The following is an 18087-nucleotide window of genomic DNA, read 5'->3' on the forward strand; positions in this document are numbered from 1 at the left end:
TCAACTGCCTCAAAACTGATAAGGGAAGACAGTTCAAAAGTTCAGGCTCCTGTGTCTGTGAGATGTCCAATTTCCCCTAATAGTTGCCAGCTATTATAAAATGACTAGCTGTTGACTGTCACAATGTGAAGAATACTCAATCCAACTGAAACTGCAGCATATGGAGAACAAAATTAGCTGGAACAGCCTGTGTTCAAGAGGACACTGCAGTTAACAACGCTACTGTCATGAGAAAAATCCTTGGCATCTTCTATGACCATGAATGATCAGGACCTTTGCTTAGAGGCAGCACCTGGAGGACCACAGGGCACCATAATGTCAGTGTAGGGAACTGGTACAGGAGTGATTCAAGAGAAGAACTTCACCTACCAAATCTCTGGCACCTGAGAACTGATCCCATCTAGCTTGTGAGGTTGGACAGGATCTCAGCCATGCTGAAGTGGCTGCAGGCCAACCAGAAATCCCAAGCTCACACAATTCCTCGGGACTCATTTTAGAGCCAACTGTTCCCTGCTTTGGTTTAGCTTCGTTGTTACTTTAAAAATGCTCTTCTACAGCTAGCAGAGCACTAGCTGCTTTACTTCTGTATTACCCCATAGCAGTCTGCAGCTAGACCACAGAAATTGTTTCACAGCTCAACGAGACATGAAACCAGGGCCAGGCTGGGTAGGGCAAGGAAAAAGCTCCATGGATCATCACACTGCTTCTTGGGGAAGGGCTGAACCAAAATAGTCCACACAGCCCCCTTCTCCACTCATCGTTTGTGCCCCTTGCACAAAGGATCTAGAATATCAAATCTTTTATGTGCGCACTTTTCATTTGCTTTCTTTAATCTGCAGTGAATTTGGGTTCTAATTTGAGGACACAATTTAGTGATAATTATGTGACAGTATTTTGGTCTCTTCCATACCCAGTAGTAGGTTAATGACTGCTCCTTAAAGCATGGAGATTATATAACAAAGTCATTATATAAGGAAGGCTGATTGTTTGTTTTTGTTCTTCGGCCCATAACAGCATTCAAACTACTCTTCCTATCCTGCCCCCGCTAAAATCTGTTTCACTCTGTCTAATAAGCTTCAGAAACAAATTGTACCACCAAGATGAAACTGAGCTCCAGGAAGGACAGGACTTTCAAGATGAAAGCACTATGTGTTATTTTTTTTTAACAGCCACTGAGCTGTGTGTTTTCACAGGATTCCTTCTTTTCTCCTCCCCTACTCCCCATTTTACAATATATTTGGGAGTGAAATTTTTGTAGGGAAATATCTATACTGGCTGGTCACTTATTTTTCCTGAGAGTCAGTGATGAGGTCAGGCTGATCCGGTGAGGTCAATGGAGTTGCACTAGGGGTGAGTTTGGGTTTTATTATACTGTGGTTTCTCTTCAGATCGTATAAATCTTTTACCTATTTAGAAACCAGCTTTTTAAATAAAACTGGTTGAAATGATGCTTTTTTCTCCAGGAGAAGAATGGAAGCCTGTGGCTTTAACTAACTTCCTTCTCACTCTCACCTGTTCTATAGTGGTGTGACTGACTCCAGATTTATCCCAGGGTAAGAGAGATCAGAATCTGTCTCTACATTTTTAGAATCTCTTACTGCTAATAATGTACTCTAATGCACCACAAAAATTAATGGGCTTAATGTGCAGCAATGGATATTTAGACTAGCCATTAGGAAAAACTTTCTAACTCTAGGGGTAGTAAAGCTCCGGAAAAGGCTTCCAAAGGAGGTGGTGGAATCCTCAGTTTTGGAGGGTTTTAAGACCCAGGTTAGACAAACACCTGTCAAGGATGGTCTAGGTGGCCCTGCCTCAGCACGGGGGGCTGGACTTGATTTTTCGACATCCCTTCCAGCCCCACATTGCTATGATCCTCCCCCTGCCCACCTTAGAATCCTTGTTCCCCTATACGTTAATAGGGGCCCCTTCTTCACCCTGAAGTTGGAGACCTATAACCATGAGTAAAGTAACTTTGGAGAAAAGGAAGAAAAGGATGCTGGGGCCAAGTGGAGAGCAATGATCAGGCCTGCTCCCACCTCTTGTGGAGAGGCTGACAAACCCCCTCCACAAAAAGAATGAGGCTGTCGCTCTCTGCGATGGAAAACGACCAGCAGAGGGCGATAGTAAGACAGGGAAACGCCGCACCGAGGCCTATTGGGGACTAGCTGCAGAGGCCAAGCGGAGCTCAGGTGGAGCGGGTCAGGTGTTCGCGTCCCGCCTCCGTCCCACCGGGCTCCTCCTACATCCTTTGTAACACAGGCCATGGGCTGCTAAGCTCAGTGGTATGGTCACGGTGCCAGTGTCACTGGGATCGCCTAGCAGAGAGTCCCGCCGCCCACCCCCAGGCCTGGCTCCGCTGAGCCTTCCCCTCCTGGCCATGCCTCCAGCCCTGTGCCACCTGTGCGCGGTGTGGGACAGCCTTTGCCACCCTCATTCCCCCTGTGTGTGTGTGTGTGTGTGTGTGTGTGTGTGTGTTGGGGACGGGGCTCGGCTCACTTACATCTGAGCCTCCCCCTACTAAATCAGCCTGCTGGGGGTCGGGGGTGTCCTTCGCTCCAGTGACCGGGCCCCTCCCTGCCCAGCGCTGGGACCGAGGGAGACGCGCAGGGGGGGAGCGAAGGCGATTAAAAATCGGGGCCAAACCCCTTCCTTGCGCGGTGATCCAAAATCGTGCAGTGTGTGTGTAGGGGGGATTGTATGTTTCAGGGGGAGATGATTGTGTGTGTGTGTAGGGGAGATGAGATGATTGTGTGTGGGGGGGGATGAATGATTGTGTGTGTGTAGGGGGAATTGTGTGTTTCAGGGGGAGATGATTGTGTGTCTGTGTAGGGGGGGAGATTGTGTATGTGTGTGTGGGGGGGGCATAAAGAGCAGGCAGCTGTGCAGCGCGCCCTCCCTCCCCGAGCCATGATCCTGGCGCTGGATCACAGCCTCCTCCTCAAGTAGGTAAACGCCTTTGATAGGCTGGGATGGCCCGTGTGTGTGCGAACCGGGGGGGGGCGCAGAGAGAAGGCCCCCCCCCCCCCCCCCCCCCCCCNCCCCCCAGGCCCGGGGGAGCCCGCCCGGATCCTTTCCCCCCGCCGCGGGGGGATATTCCTGCTGCCTTGTAGGGGTTGTGCACGTAGGGAGCTGCAGGTATTCAGCGTCCCCGGCTGCATGGTGCGCATACCAAGCCCAGCTGCAGTCACCCAAAAGAGAAGCGGGGCGGGCGGGCGCAGCGCAGCGAGCGGAGACTCCCCGGTCACGTTTGCTTTTGCCGGAGAAGGGGGCTCGGGCGGGCAGCGGCAGCGGATGGGGAAGGGGGTGCCTCTGGCCGGGAAGGGGATCGGTCCTTATAGCAATTGACCAGGGGGAGAAAAGCTCCAGCATGACGCTCCCCCCGGCACAGGCTTGTCCCTCGGTCTGATTCCTCCTCTCTCTGCGGCTACGGGCAGAGCTTTGCACCAATTGGTTGGTGATTTTTTTTGGAGGGGGGGTGGGGGAGGAAATGGGGGGGTAGTTTGTATTTTTTGTTTAACCCCCAGCCTTCCAAATATTGACTGATTTGGCCACGTCTGTGGCTACCCCCCTCCCCTGTTTGTTTTGCGGATCCAGTTGCTGCATGCGGGGCTGTGTTTGGGGGGGATGTGCAGGGCTGGGGGAGCAGATCGCACCTCCCTCCACTGACGGGGGGAGTGGGGAAGAAGGGAATTTTTTTTTTACCTGTCACATTTGTCCTAGAAAAAGACAGCGAGAGGGAGAGCGAGGCATTCCCAGCGCAAGGGGGACAAGAGGGGGGGTGTTGGGGGTCAGGCGCCCCCCCCCCCACACGCCCCAGGATTGCAGCTTGGAGAGAGGAGGGGGCATATGTGACCAAACCTGACCTCTGGGAATAACCGGCAGCTGCTTTTTTATCTGGGTTTGTTTTTTTTTAGGGGGGGTGGGGGGAATAGACAAAACATTTGTCAATTTCCAGTTGACGTCCATGAATGCAAACACCATGATTTTCATGATCCTGGGGGCCTCTATTGTTATGGTAAGAGATTTTGCTTATCACTTTATTTCCTTCCTCCCATCACATTAGGGTGTGTATAGTTTATTTGGTGTGTGTGTGTGTGTGTTTGTGCGTTTGCGTGTGTCTGTCTCATTAAATTTTTTTTTAAAAGCAGCATTTAATTTTTTGATGACTGCTCCAGTCTTTAGCAACCAAACTAGAGTCAATGTTTTATTCCATCATCTAGAGTTGACCAGATGCCTTGGTTGTGGGCTCTTACAGGCAATAGCTTGCTTGATGGACATGAATGCGCTGTTGGACCGGTTTCACAATTATATCTTACCGCATTTAAGAGGAGAAGATCGAGTTTGCCACTGCAACTGTGGAAGGTAAGTCACCCGCATGATATTTCTTACCCTTCCCCCCTACTCGGCTTGTTGGAAAGGCACAGGCCAGGTTTAAGGAACTCAGAAGGTGCAATTCCATTGCACTGAGCATCCAGCAAGCAGCATGCAATGGATCACTGACTCCTAGGGTTCAGCATTTCTAGGGTGACCAGACAGCAAGTGTGAAAAATCGGGACAGAGGGTGGGGGGCGGGGAAATAGGAGCCTATATAAGAAAAAGACCCCAAAATCAGGACTGTCCCTATATAATTGGGACATCTGGTCACCCTAAGCATTTGCATTCTGAATGTGCCTTGTGTGTATATTCACAGCAACCTTCTGCATGATCAGAATGAATTTTTTGGAGCAAGAATTTGCTCTGAGCCTAGCATCTCCTTTTTCTTGTGTGTGTGTCAGCCCACGAAAAGTGAGTAACTTTTGCTTCAGCACTAGCCATGATTGTTCCATTGTCCCCAGAGATCAGGGTACTTATGTGTGTGTTTGTGCAATTGGGGAGTGCTGTTTGTTCTGCTGTGGTTTCAAACAAATTCCTCTGACTTGCGAGACTCTCTGCTGAGGAAGGAATGATGCTCTCGAGGACAGGGTCACTTTGGGATTGCTGCTGCTGGTGTGTTTTAATCTTTGACTTGTTTTGAATTCTTTTTGGCTGTTCTGTTTCCAAAGGTTATTTGGGTGCTTTCTGGGACATAGTCAAGTTGTTGGTTGCAGCTGTTGTGTATCTGTTAACAAATCAAGAAAGTATGATGGACTTTTCTTTAAGTAGCCTTTTTTTGATGTAAGACTATAACTGAACAAATACATCCACTATTTATGATTGGTGGGGTGGGGGGTGTTAACCTCATAGTTACACAAAGAAAGAAACATTTCTTAAATTGTACATAGCAACTGCATAGCTAGGCTTTCTGGAGCTAGGGAAAGGCTGCTCTGTAGACATGGAGACTGGTATGTGTCTAGAGATGGATATCTGCTGTGGGACCATTTTCAGTGATTTTTTTTCCCCCAGACTTCTGTCTGATCTCCTTTTGCACTGTATTATGGGCTAGTGCGGGGTAATGGTTTTCTGCCCATGGGATCAAAAGGGTATGATCTGACGCCAGCCAAAGGCCATGTCAAGGCAGCCCACCACCGGCCTACGTACTGATTTTAAGGTGTCCTTCACTCACCGCTTTGGTCTGCTGCTGTAATCCAGCTGCAAGCCGTTCTCGGGGCATCACACATGTTCATTGTCCTAGGGGAAGATTTTAGCCCTTGAATGGGGAGGGGGACAGGGTTTAACCCAGGGAAATTCCTCTGGCCTTCCACCTTCTCCTTTCATGGCGTTATTCTACCAAGGGGACCAGTGTTGCTCCCCTCTCGTGGTCTCTCTTCAGTTCTAGCCCTCATGAGGCCACCCTTAGTCTCCAAGGCAGAAAGATACACTGGAGGGGCCCAGAGCAGGGCTGAATGCACTCCACCCGCCATCTGAAAATACTTTTGTGCACGATGCCCCTGGCCACCCCTTGCCTGATGCGCAAGGCCTGAAGGGTTTTTGGTGAGGCAGTGCATGGGCCTGGGGCTGCCAGTCTGAGGGCTATCTGAAAAGCGGATGGCTCAATGGCCCAGTAATTGGGTTCAAAACACCTCGATTCCATGGAAGCTCAGGTGTGATCCCAGGTGGTTGATGCAGCCCATACGTGGAGTGCCATGTAACTTTCTGCACTGGGGCAGATGGTCATTCAGGGTGACCTTACCATTCCCTTGGCAGTTGTCCTAAGAGGAGGAGTGTGCCCAGTAGCTATGGCTAAAACATCTCCCTGCTCACCGCAGCTGGTGGGTGAAATGAAATATAGCTTGTGACATGCTTTGGGATCCTCTAGGATGAAAGAACAATGTAATATCATCTTATTTCCGAAGTGTCCCTGCTGCTCAAATCTGATGGGTGCTCCTCTCCCTGGAATTCTGCATGGCCCCAGCAACACTGTATAAACAGACACACATGCATCCAGAACCACTCTTCCCAAATAGACACTGGTTAATTTCTTAGACAGAACCAAAAGCATCTTCACAGCCTCCTAGCCCAGTCCCGGCCCCAGGAGAAAGGGGAGCAAAATTCTGGGGAATGTCACCAATTTCCTGTCCTATGAAGAAGTAAGAGCCATTGTCAACACAAATCACACTAGACACGCACCAGTCCTGTTTGTTACTGGCTGTGTGTAATTGATGGAGTCCTTTGCATGTACACTCTGATTATCTATATGTAGGAGAGACTTCAGAAGGGCATCCCTGAGCTGTGGGAGCCAGTGTGAACTAGGGAACAGAGTAATGGACTGGAATCCTTCACCTCCAAGCTCTGCTGTTGATTCACAATGTGGCTTTGACAAGTTGTGCTTTGGCCTCATTTTACAGAGGGGGAAACCAAGGTGAACCTGCCTTGTCAGATTCATCAGCTGATGAAATGCTTTGAATGCCTGTGGTCTGATGCACAACTGGTGTCAATCGGCGAAGAGCCATTGAAGTCAATGGAGCTGGGCTGATCTGCACCAGCTGGGGATCTGGCCTGAGCCGTGCGATGTGAGTGATACTAATGATTAATTAAATGATTCTGCGTAAATGCTCTAGGATGAGCCCAAAGGAATCCTTCTAAAAGAAAAATCCTATGGCTAAGGCCGTACTCTAAGGAAAGTGAGTGACTGGCTAAGGAATGAGAAGGACAGGGGACAAGGATGAAATCTGAGTAAATTAGAGGCACATGCTAAAGGGGAAAAGTGCTGAGATCAATTTTGAGGTGTTTTTTTTTTCTCACTATCTCCCCAGCTCAGTCTATAGAGCTACGGTCTCACCAGTAATGAATCCAGGATTGTTTTTCCTCTCTTCCTTTCAGGGAGTCTGGTTGTATTATTTTCACTGTGATAGAGAGCGGGCGAGAGTGCCTTCTCCACAGGACTGGCCCTGCATGTGAAAACGTCTTCGGCTCTCAGCTCCCAGTCTGGGAGTGGCATTGCCTGGCCCCCTGAGCACGCCCCAGAAACAGGAAGGGGCACCTTTCCCACGAGTAACAAGGATCTTTATTGATCTCATGTCAGATGGGAGAGAATCAGGAGCGTCCCCTCCTCCATGAGGAGGTCGTTTGACAATGAAGAATAATTGTTGAGCTGATGTGCATCCACGAGTGGTTCCCTCCCCCGGCGCCGCCAATCCCAGGAGAAAATGGGGCAGATGATTACACAATTATGGGCCTATTCCCAAAGTTTATCATCCTGAGAAACACGTTTCAGTACAGTGGGGTCCTGCCTGCGTGCAAAGATGATATTGTGGAAGCAAGTGGTTCCAGCAGCCCCTGTCTAAACCACGCAAGGCTAGTGCTGGCCAGGCCTGGTTCCTCATCACCAGCTCTGGGAGCCACCTTTCAGAGTGTAAGCAGGAAGCTGGGGAGACTGGATGACTGGGAGGCTGGTGAGTGGATACGGAGCCTTCTGCCTCTAGGTTACTTAGCTCGGAATGGGAGTGACTGGAAACGGTTGCCATCCGATGGCCTCTTTGTGGCCAGGTTAGTGCCTCGAGGGGAAGTAGCCTCACTTCGAAACCTGCCGTCCCTGCAGAAACTCTGCCGGCGCCCTCAGCAGTGCCCGACACTACAGTGACTGATGGGGGAGGTCCTTTGAGAGAGACCAAGGACTGAATGGGCCATGGAGACGAGCTCCGCTCTGCTGCCTGGGGAGACCCTGCCAGGTCAGGACTAGGGGCCCTGGGTGATGCAGTGTGTGTATGGGAAGCAGCATGGTCAGCGCCATCCCTATTCTAGGGCAAAGCTGAGGGCTTACGGGCTGCACCATTAATATGTGAGAGTACCCGGCCCCTGGGGCGCTTGACAGAAGGACAAAAAGATGCTTGCGGGCACGGGTGGGAACTGTCAGCCTTTTCCCATCTGTATTCTCTGCTCTGACCTCACCGGTTGTGAGCTGAGGGGTGTGTGTTGGGGGGCGAGAGTGAAGTGAGCACACAGTTAAAATCCCCCGTGGTCGGTCTGTTCTCTTTTCTTCAAGCCTCCCGAGGCAGGAAGTTGTGTGTGTTGGAAATGTGGCTGTGCTTTCCGCTGTTAGCCAGTCTGGACGCTGCATTCACAACTCCCTAGGCAGGAAGTTGCATGTGGCAGCATTTGCGGTCCTTAGTCTCTCTGTACCCTGTTCTCAAGCCCTCCGCGGCAGTAAGCTGTGAGCACTGATCCAGAATCCAGGCGTCCGGGTTGGTGTCTGTCTCTGGTGTAGTGGTGGCAAGAAGCCCCGTGAGCCATTGCAGTGGATCCCCCCTGGCAGCACAAGGCTCATTAATGTCAATCAATCATGCAAAGGTACAGAACCTGGAAGCATGTTCTGCCTTTGCTCTCCGGCTCTGTGGAGGGCGCCTTACCCGGTGCGTTGGCTGTTGGTTGGAATCTGGGGGGTTTGGTAAGTCCTCTGTAAGCTCCACCTCCATCCCTCAACCCCCCAACTCCTTCAAGGTGGGACTGCACCCCTTGCGGGCTCCCTGAATGTGCACGTACCTAGGCCCTTTTCATCCTCCCCTTCAAGGCCCTTCCTCATCTCTGCTCATCTTGTCCTCCCTCGACCCCTCCCTCTTGATGTTGCGTCTCACCCTCTTTTCCCTCCGACCCCTTTGGGCTGGATCTGTTAAATCCTCTGCCCACAAAACTGCCCCGAGAGCTCTGTGCATGGTGTTTGCAGCCCTCTCCTTCCATCGCCCACCCATGGCTCCGCGCCACCTCACATGCTGCCCTGTACAGCGAGGGCAGCCACTCGCTTCCCATATGCAGAGCCACCTCCTCTCCCCCCCACCAAATCCCACATCAGTGAATCCTTGCTATGCCGCCCCCACCATGGCTGAGGTCTCTGCTCCTCAGCCTCAGCTGCTGGTCTGAGCTCATGGAGCCTGCCTTTCTTGCATGGTCTCTTCGGCATCACGTTGTTTATGGTGCTGTACGAATAATAGGGGCCATGATGGTTCCAGGGAATATCAGGCTGGGCCGGGCATGTCAGGGAATTTGAGCCAGGTTCATTGAGTGCATGGCTCAGGGGTTACCTTCCATTTGTCTCTTAACTTCCTACCAAGGTCAGGGTTTGAATGGTTGGATTTTTTCAAGCGGTGGTTAAGCAGTGCCAGGGAACTGCCACTAGAGGATGCCCAAGAGCAGCTCATACTGTGTGTTGTCCCTGGGGCTAGAAGCCCCCCCCAAGCTGCTTGTCAGCAGGATGGCAGGGGTGGCCGGAAGAAAGCTGCTGAAGGAAAAGCCTTTAGTTGGTCCTATTTCTAGGAGTGTGATAGCAGCTTCCCGATGGCGGGGTTATCGGTGGTATTTGCTGGGGCTCGCAGCCCATCTGGGGTGAGGGGCCGAGCTGTCCCACATGGCTACAATAACCTTACTTGCAAACTGTTGCGGGGGCGGAGGTGGAATCTCTGGTACAATCTCTAGGCTGTGTCTACACCGATGGGCTGTGACCACGCTAGAAAGGATGGCAAGGGTGGTTCTTCCAGCGGATAGCGCTGGGGGCCAGGCTCGAGTGGAGGGGTGGCAAATACAGTTCGACCCTGTTGTGCAGCGGAAGCCTAGAGAGGGAGCTGTTCGGTTTGGGTGTTCAGATGGGGTGTGGTGGGGGGTGTGGAAGTGGGAATAGATTTATAGCTTATATGGCCAGAAGGGACTCTTGTGATCATCTGGTCTGCCTTCCTGCGGACCAGGTAGCGTAGGGCATCCCTGAATTCATTCCGCTTCGAATGTTGAATTCTTCCCCCCCTTGATTTTAACAAGTGTCTGGGATGGAGAATGCCCCACAACACTCAGGACCTTGTTCCAGTGGTTTATTCCCCTGCCAATTAAGCATTTGCATATTCTTTCCAGTCTGAATTTGTCCATCTTCAACTTCCAGCCATTGGATCTCGTTAGACCCATGTGTACTAGGTTGAAGAGCCGTCTGTTATCGATAGCCGTTCCCTGCGTGGCTGCATACAGGCCGTGCTCAAGTCACTCCTAAACCTCCTCTTTGATCAGCTACCTGAGCTCCTTGAGTCTGTCACTGCACGGCAGGTTCCTCTAATCATTCCCAGGGGTCTTCCCTGAACCCGCTCCAATTATCAACCTCTCTCTTGAATTGTGGGCACCTGAACTGGATGCCACATTCCAGCTGCAGTCACATCAGTGCCAGATATAGGGCGGGGAATTAAAAAATCACTCCCGGATGGTTCCCTTGGACCTGCAGTGTTGCATCGGCGTGATGCACTTTAGAGAGGGGAGATGGTAGGGCTTTGGGGGTGGATTTCTAATGGTTTCTCCAGGATCCTCGGGTAACCAGCACAAACCCAGCTGGCTGCCAAGTGGGGCCGTTGCTCTAGCACAGAATTCCGAGCGGGACGGGCACAGCTGGGAGTAGGCAGGACGCTTGATTACGTTGCTGTTGGTTGTGCGCATCCAGCTTGTTGCCCCTTTCCCCTGATAGCCGAGAAGCCATGGGGAAGGGGAAAAGCCACTGATTTCTCCTGCAGCCCTGTGATGGTATCTAGTCGGCCGTGCACGATGGTGGACTGGGATCCTTGTGACCTTGGGTCATCACTGACACCTGCATGGAGTGTCTGCGATGCATTTATGGATCGGATTGGCGCCAGTCTGCACCTGCTTGGCCCAGGGATTGATGATGAGAAGGGGGAGGGAACCAGGCCGGATGGCTCCAGACCCCAGTGCAGGGCCCTCGTGACTCCGAGTGTGGCAGAGGTATGTTCAGGAGAGCGGCCTTGCCCGCTGGAGTCCCTGAGGGCCACTCAGGGCTCTGGAGAGAAGCTGCAGGTCCTGCTGCCCCAGGCAGGGCTGAAGTGGGGCTGAGGCGGTGCTCCCAATGCAGGGAGGGAAAAACCAGCCAGAGGGGGGCCCTGCCATCCTGCCTGGCACCCAGGGAGCTGGGGTAGGAGGGCTGTATGAGAAGAGTCTAGAGCAGGGGCTTTCACTCCTTACCCACCATACGCCTCGTCCCCCAAGTTCTGCACCCAAGCTCTGCAGCTTTCCGGGCACAACTTCCCTGCCTGGCATCCACTGGCCAGCCGGTGGGGCCATGGGCAGCCGGCAGGGCTGAGGATCACTGTACCGCCAGCAGGTCTCTCTCTGACCTCCCGCTCTGGGCTGTGTATGAGCAGGGCCAGGCCCACATACCCTCTCCCAGTGCTGGGCTCATGGTAGAGGAGTAATGGCTTCTGCTTATCACTCGGCTCGGTGGGGCTGGCTGGTAACACGCCGGATGCGGTCGAGAGTGTCTCTGGTAGAGCAGGTGCTGTTTGTCCATGGTCACTTCATGGCACAAAACCACGCTGTGGTAATCTAGCCGTCCAGTCCCAGACCTGGACTTTAGTGTCCACCAGTCTGGTCCTGTCCCAAACCTGGACTTTTGCGTCCAAAGTTTGGGGGCTTACCTGAAACTCCCCCAAGCTCACTACCAGCTTGGATATTCTCGCTGCCACCAGATCAGGAATTAATCTATGGGGCCTGATCCCCCCTTTCCTCCCTCTGGTGTCCCCAACCCTCCCTTGGTGGGACACCCAGATTCCCAATCCCTTGGATGCTAAAAGCAGGGAAAATAACCCCTTCCCCCTCCTTATCAGGCTTGCCTCGCGGCTAACCTGTGTGACCCAAGAAACCAGCTTTTCTGCTTCCCTCAGGACAATGGAGATGCAAAATACCCACAGCTGGGCTCTGCCACCCCCCTTGCTCCAGGAATGAGGGAAAAACTGTAACCACCAGAGAACAGAGAGAATTCTTCGTCTCTTTCCCCGTAGTCTGCTCTTTCCCTGGACCCAAATAGGAAAATAGCCCACAGCCTGGCTTTTCCCTTTGCCTCCCTAGGAAAAGAACTTTCACAAGGTTTAACAAGAAAACTTTATAGAAAAAAAGAAAGAAAATATAAAACAATCATCTTGCATTAAGAAACTCAATACAGGCTCTTGCTTATAAGAAAATATAAAGAAACAGTCTGATTTAAAAGATAGCCCAATTAAACCAGCACAACAAATTAACATACAGGTAAATACACCCCAAAGACCATCATAGCTGAATTACTTTGCGGTTCCTGGGTACTTACAGATGTTTAGAAGAAGTATTAGGAGAGAATTAGAAGAAGACTTGTTTCCTCATAGCTAAGAAAACAACAAAGACCCCGAGTATACAAATTCCCGCCCCTGACTTTAAACAATCCAGTTCTCTGATTGGTCCTCTGGTCAGGTGTTTGGTTACCCTTTCCAGGTAAAAGAAACTTAACCCTTACCTTACCTATCCATTTATGACACACGCTTCCTGGTGGCCCTCTGGAACCTGTCCCTCATCCCAGCAGGAAGCCCTTGGCTCCTGGGCCTCAGGGCAGCTCCTTTCTCATGGGCAGTGGGCACAAGGTTGGCATTGCTGATGTTGCTTTGCTCCCAGCCTTAGCTCTGTAGTTGGGAAGGACACTTAGGGCTTGTCTACATGGGGACCTTCAGGAAAATGAATCCGAATTAACTTTTCAAGTGCATTAGTTAAACTGCATTCAACCCCGGTGGGGAGGCTCTCATTCACAATTAAAATGGCCGTAATTTCAAAGTGAATTAAACTAAGCCAAAGCAAGGCCACCTTAATTCTGAACGAGAGCCTCTCCACAGGGATTGAATGTGGTTAACAAATCCACTTTGCAGTCACACCTTTAGTTAATGCGGATTAATTTTTCGGAGGGTTCCTGTGCAGACGAGCCTTTGCTGTTGTGCTCAGAATTTGGTACCTTTTCTATGGCTTGGCCAGAGCTACTAACCGGCTCCAGCTGTCCTAGGCCGGTGTCTCCAGGTTGCAGTCCTGTCCAAGCAAATCTGTAGCTTTTCAGTCCGTGTGTGCGTGGGAGGGGAGTGGTGGAAGGAACTAGGAGGCAGGGGCTTCTGGCTCTGGAAGGGAAGTATGGCCTAATGAGCAGGGCGAGCCAGCGGGAGCCAGCATTCCTGTGTTCTGTCCCGTGCTGTCGCTGGCTTGCTGTGTGCCTGTCGGTAAGTTGGGTAACCTCCCCCAGGCTGAGGCGTTGCAGCGCTGGGTGTGCATCACGGCAGCTGCGCTGGGTCTGTGGAGCAGCCATGGCAGAATGGAGGGAGCCATTGTGACAATATTAGCAGAGAGACGGTTGTGACCTGGGTACCTGCTGTGGTGCTGGGAGTCAGCAGAGGTGGGCGATGTGGCAGTGATGGGGTCTGGCGCATGCTGAGCCCTATTCAGACAAGGCCGATAACACCCTCCGGCGATGCCCTTGGGCGCCCGCTGAGAGCGTTGTCGGGGTCCTTGGCCCAGTGCAGGGTTCGCTGTGCATGTCACCGCAGGCCATGTGGCCCTGGGCGCGGTTGGGCCTGGTCTTCGCTGGCCATTTGCCCCAGAAGTGGCCAGTTTCTGGGTAGTTGTGCGAACCCCTAGCGTAGAGAGTTTCCCAGGTGTTATCCTATCGTTTGTGCTGGTGTAGCGTCCCCTGGATTGAAGCCATAATAGCTCCACCACGTGTTGTGTGACACCCCTGGGTGTGCTGGAAGCAGTGGGATCGAACCTGGGACCTTGGGATCTAAAGGCAAGACCCTCTGTGGCCAGAGCGAAAAGAACCGGCTCAATGAACCAAGGGTGTAGCGGGTTGGTCCGTCTCTGGCCCTGCCACTCCTAGAAGGAACAGAGTGCCATGCCCAGTGGGCATGGGTTAACGCCTGGACCTAGGGCCTTTTGTCTGTCTGACTGGGGTTAGCACTGGAGCAGCAGTGCCTGTGGCTGACTGTAGCAATCCCCAAAGCAGACACTGGGAAAGGAGCCTTTGGAGCCTTTAGTGCCTTCAGAAGGGAGGCCACTGTCTGCAGGGACTGAGCTGGGCTGGTGGTCGGGTGTGGGCAGCAGCAGCATCTCTCGCTGGCTGCTGGGCATGGACTCTGCTGAGACACAGCAAGTGGGTGCAGAAGGGTCGGGGACTGGGCTGTGCTTTGTTTTGCACCCCGGCAGGGTCATACTCCGTGGGGATCTTTGTCCCCCTCTAGTGGCTGATCCAGGTAAGATGCTTTTTCCCCACTGTGCCCTGCTAAAGGAGTGAGTCCTGTAGCCCAAGCAGTGTGCTTTTAGCAGCACCGGTCGCTGGTTCGAGCCCCGCTATTGGACATAGCAGGCCATGAAAATATAGGGGTTGCTTGATTCCAGAATAGAATGAAAATGTCACTAATTGGGCTTCAAAAAATAGGAAGTGTTGAAAAATCCCCCTGTCTCTTTAATATAAATCTTCAGGCCAGCCTGGTCTGAGCCCAGCTCTGAGCTCGTGCCTGGATCGAGCGTCTTAGTGCTGCTATTGGGCCCCATGGAACTGGGAAACCCGTAGGATGTGCGTCTAGACGGTGATGGAAAATGCACACATGGGCCTACCAGGCCTCTGAAGCAGAGCAGCCGCTGTGCATACGGATCACTCGTCCCACTGAAGCAGCTAGACAGCGAGACGGAGAAGGGTGTTACTGTCAGGCCTGATTCATAATAATCAGTAAGGCTGCTGGTTGCGATGAGAATTGCTGCCGTGGATGAAGTGTGGGCACCCAGGGGTTAATGGTGTGTGCCTGCTGTGCTTTGCATTGGGTAGGTCAGGATGGAGGCACATGGGCAGAGCGGTGTAGGGGGTGCGGGAGGGTCAGGACGGAGGCGCATTGGCAGAGCAGCGTGGGGGGTGCAGGGCTGGGGGCGGGGTCAGGACGGAGGTGCATTGGCAGAACGGCGTGGGGGGTGCAGGGCTAGGAGCAGGGGGTGAAGGTGGGTCAGGACGGAGGCGTATTGACAGAGCGGCATGAGGACCCCGTACTGGACCAGCAGTGCTGCTGCAGGTTGGGGCAATGGGGCTGGGATGGAGCCCTGCTCTGGGGGAGCGGGCGGTTTGCAAGGTGCCTGTTTGCACATCCTGTCTGCACAAAGCCTGGCTGTGGCCCAGGTGTGCTGTGCGCAGGTGGCGATAGGTGTTCAGATTCCCAGACAGCAGGGGAGTGGGACAACGTCCCTGGCAGAGTTTGGAAAGAAACCCTGGGAAGCGCAGCGGAGTGGGGAAGGGCTCGTCTCAGCCTCAGCCGTCGCTCAGTCTGTGCATTCCTAGACCTGCAGCGAATGGAGACGCAGCAGCTGGAATAGGCACATTGCCCTGATAATGCCAGTCCAAGAAGAAGGCGTCAGATCTGGGACAGAGAGCCTGGGGAGGGTGGAGCTGGGTCTCTGGGTGGAAGCTCCGAGTCCGACTCTAGGCATGGGAAGATGGAAAGGGGACCCTGGGAGCGGGGAAGAGAAGGGCTCTGTATCCCTGGCCCAGGGAAGCCCATGCTGGAGGAAGTGCTCACCCTCCTGCACTAGTTAACTAGTTGTGTCTCCATAGCCCCTGTGTGTGGAGGTGGAGGTGGAGCCAAGTGAGAGCTCTGGCTCCCAGCTCCCTGGATGCTGGGGATGAGTTTCCAGAATCAGAACCTGGCCCCGCATTTCTCAGCTGAGGCCATGGCTCCCCAACTGGTCAGACCTCCCCCCGACGCCGAATGCACCCAGACGCCAGGGCTTTGAAATCTGGGATCTGATGTGGTTGGACCCGTCTCTAGCCGGGTTGTGATGTTCAGGGGGCCTGGTTGGGAGATACTTGCCCAGGGAGACCCGTCTCAGGTAAGGGGCCTGGAGCTTTGGATAACAATCAAGCGGCGAGAAGTTTCAGTCACCAGCACAGACATGGCAGCTGGGCCCCATCCCCGGATACACACACAGCCTCTCCTAAGGGAGTTGACTCCTGAGCTGTGGGCAAAGAGGGCAGCTGTGCTGGGGAAATGTCTGGTGTCCTAGACTGACACTGGGCGGCTTTCCCAGGAAGGGGGTAACTGGGCAGCGTCTGCGTCCTGTTCAGCGCCCAGGCAGCGGGCAGCTCCTGGCAGGAGCGAGGTGGCTGTTCTCTTCTGATCCCAGCAGCCAGCAGGTTGCTTGGCACCAGCCAAGGCGGCAATGGGATGCAATGGCGTCTGGCTGCTGTCAAGTGCCCCAAGGGTTAATCTGGGGCTAGCAGGAGTGGGAGAAAGGGCTGGTGTGATAGTAAAGAGCACAGAGCCCTTCAGTGGGGACCCGGCTCCAGGACACCCTCCTGCTGTGGGGAGCTGGGCTGTGAGCTGCTGGATAGCCCTGGCCTGGTGTTGTGGCTCCCTGCGCAGTGGGTGTGCGGCTCAGCTGGGCTCCGCAGTGTGTGGGTTGGAGGGGGGCCCCTTGCTGGACTGGCTGCGGGGCTGTTGCTGTGCTCGGCGACACGACTAGCTCAGTGGACAGCTGGCCTTGCAAGGATTGCCTGGGGGGGCGGTGTGGTGAGATGTCCGGGGACTCTGCGACATCCTTCTGGTGTGGTTGGGGGGGCGCTGGGACTGATCGAGGCTGCGAAGGAGGAGGGTTTGCATTGCGCATCGCGGGTGGGAGATTTTGGTCAATGGTTGTCACTGCAGACACACGAGGTGAGTCGAGCCCCAGGTCCCTCTGTCAAGGTCTGTATGGGTCACCCCCTGAGGACATGCTGAGTGCAGCAGCCCTGGAATGGTCTATTATATGCGGCCTCTCTCATCAGAGGCTTTGGGGTCTGATAGTCGGGGCGGGGGAGACTGGGGCATCAGGACTCTTGGGTTCAGTCTGTGGTGGGGACTCTCTGTGGTTCATTTCCCCCCTCTGGGTTGAGGATGAGCCTGGCCTGCTTCCCAGGGCTCAGCCTCGGGGCAGAGTGCTGGGATGGCAACCCTGGGTGAGAAGTGCAGGGCAGGTGGCACCCATGACGCTGTCCCTAGAGCTGTCCCCGCTAGCCTCCAGCCCAGCGATGCAGCTGATAGCCAGGGCAGCAAGCCAGCCAATGGCTCAGGAGCAGCACCATCTTGTGACAGCTGTGAGACAGGGCAGCATATTGGTCATTGCCCGTCTGTAGCACCCGAGGCCCGTTCTGCACGAAGGGCCAGCGTCTGCCCACGCACCCTACAGTGAAAGGTCAGTAGCTCCGAAGGGCTGAGTCTGAGACGAAGGCCAGCTCTGTGACTAATGCACTGGACTGGGACACAGGAGATCAGCTCCCAGCCCAGCTACCTCACCCCGCTGTGCCCTTGGGGGAGACAAGTCCTCTGTCTCTGCCTCCATTGCCCACCTGGAAATGGGAGTGACAGCACTGCCTTGCTCCCTCGGGCCCCTGTCGGCTGTCAGTGCCAAGCCTTGTGCTGCTGAGTCTCTGTCCCCTGGGGCCCTGTGGAGCCGTGGATGGGAGATGCTACTGTTCTGGCTGGGCATGCCACGTGGCATGCTGTGAATCGCTGCCCGGGGGGAGAGGCAGCGACGTGCCAGGCCTGTTAGTTGCACACAGGGTGTGGGAGTGGGAGGGACACGAGTGACTGGCCCAAGGTCGCACAGTAAGGCAGAGCAGAGACTGGTAGTGGGGACTCCTGCCCAGTCCCCCAGCTGATCTTGGCAGCAGTTGTTTCTCAGCAGTTTGGCCGACCCTGAAGGCTAATGATGCAGATCTGCAGGGTGAGCCCTCCCGTGCCGTGATGCTGCAGGGGTGTTTTATTGCTGTTGTGGGCGTGTTTTCGTGCCACAGGATTGAAAGCTGCCAACTAAAGCCCCCGCAGCTTCCTTCTGTCCTGCTGCAGCACCGAGTCGGACAGCCCAGGTTTGGGCACGGGGACAGGCTGTCATCAC

The 18087-nt window shown here is 53.8% G+C and overlaps 1 protein-coding gene across 2 annotated transcripts in view; it reads left to right on the plus strand.

The window, feature by feature from the left end:
* The first annotated feature begins 3726 nt into the window (after positions 1-3726).
* Positions 3727-18087, plus strand: part of TMEM240 (transmembrane protein 240) — a 28762-nt gene continuing 14401 nt past the window's right edge. Inside the window, exons 1-2 of one of the 2 annotated variants that reach the window (XM_032779950.1) lie at positions 3727-4015; positions 4221-4362. In XM_032779950.1, coding sequence (XP_032635841.1) covers positions 4271-4362 — 92 coding nt within the window. In that variant the 5' untranslated portion in view covers positions 3727-4015; positions 4221-4270. The remainder of the gene's footprint in view (positions 4016-4220; positions 4363-18087) is intronic. The other variant, XM_032779948.1, reaches the window with a different exon arrangement.

This window comes from Chelonoidis abingdonii, chromosome 23 (assembly GCF_003597395.2).
Source record: "Chelonoidis abingdonii isolate Lonesome George chromosome 23, CheloAbing_2.0, whole genome shotgun sequence".
In the NCBI taxonomy this organism is placed as follows: Eukaryota; Metazoa; Chordata; order Testudines; family Testudinidae; genus Chelonoidis; species Chelonoidis abingdonii.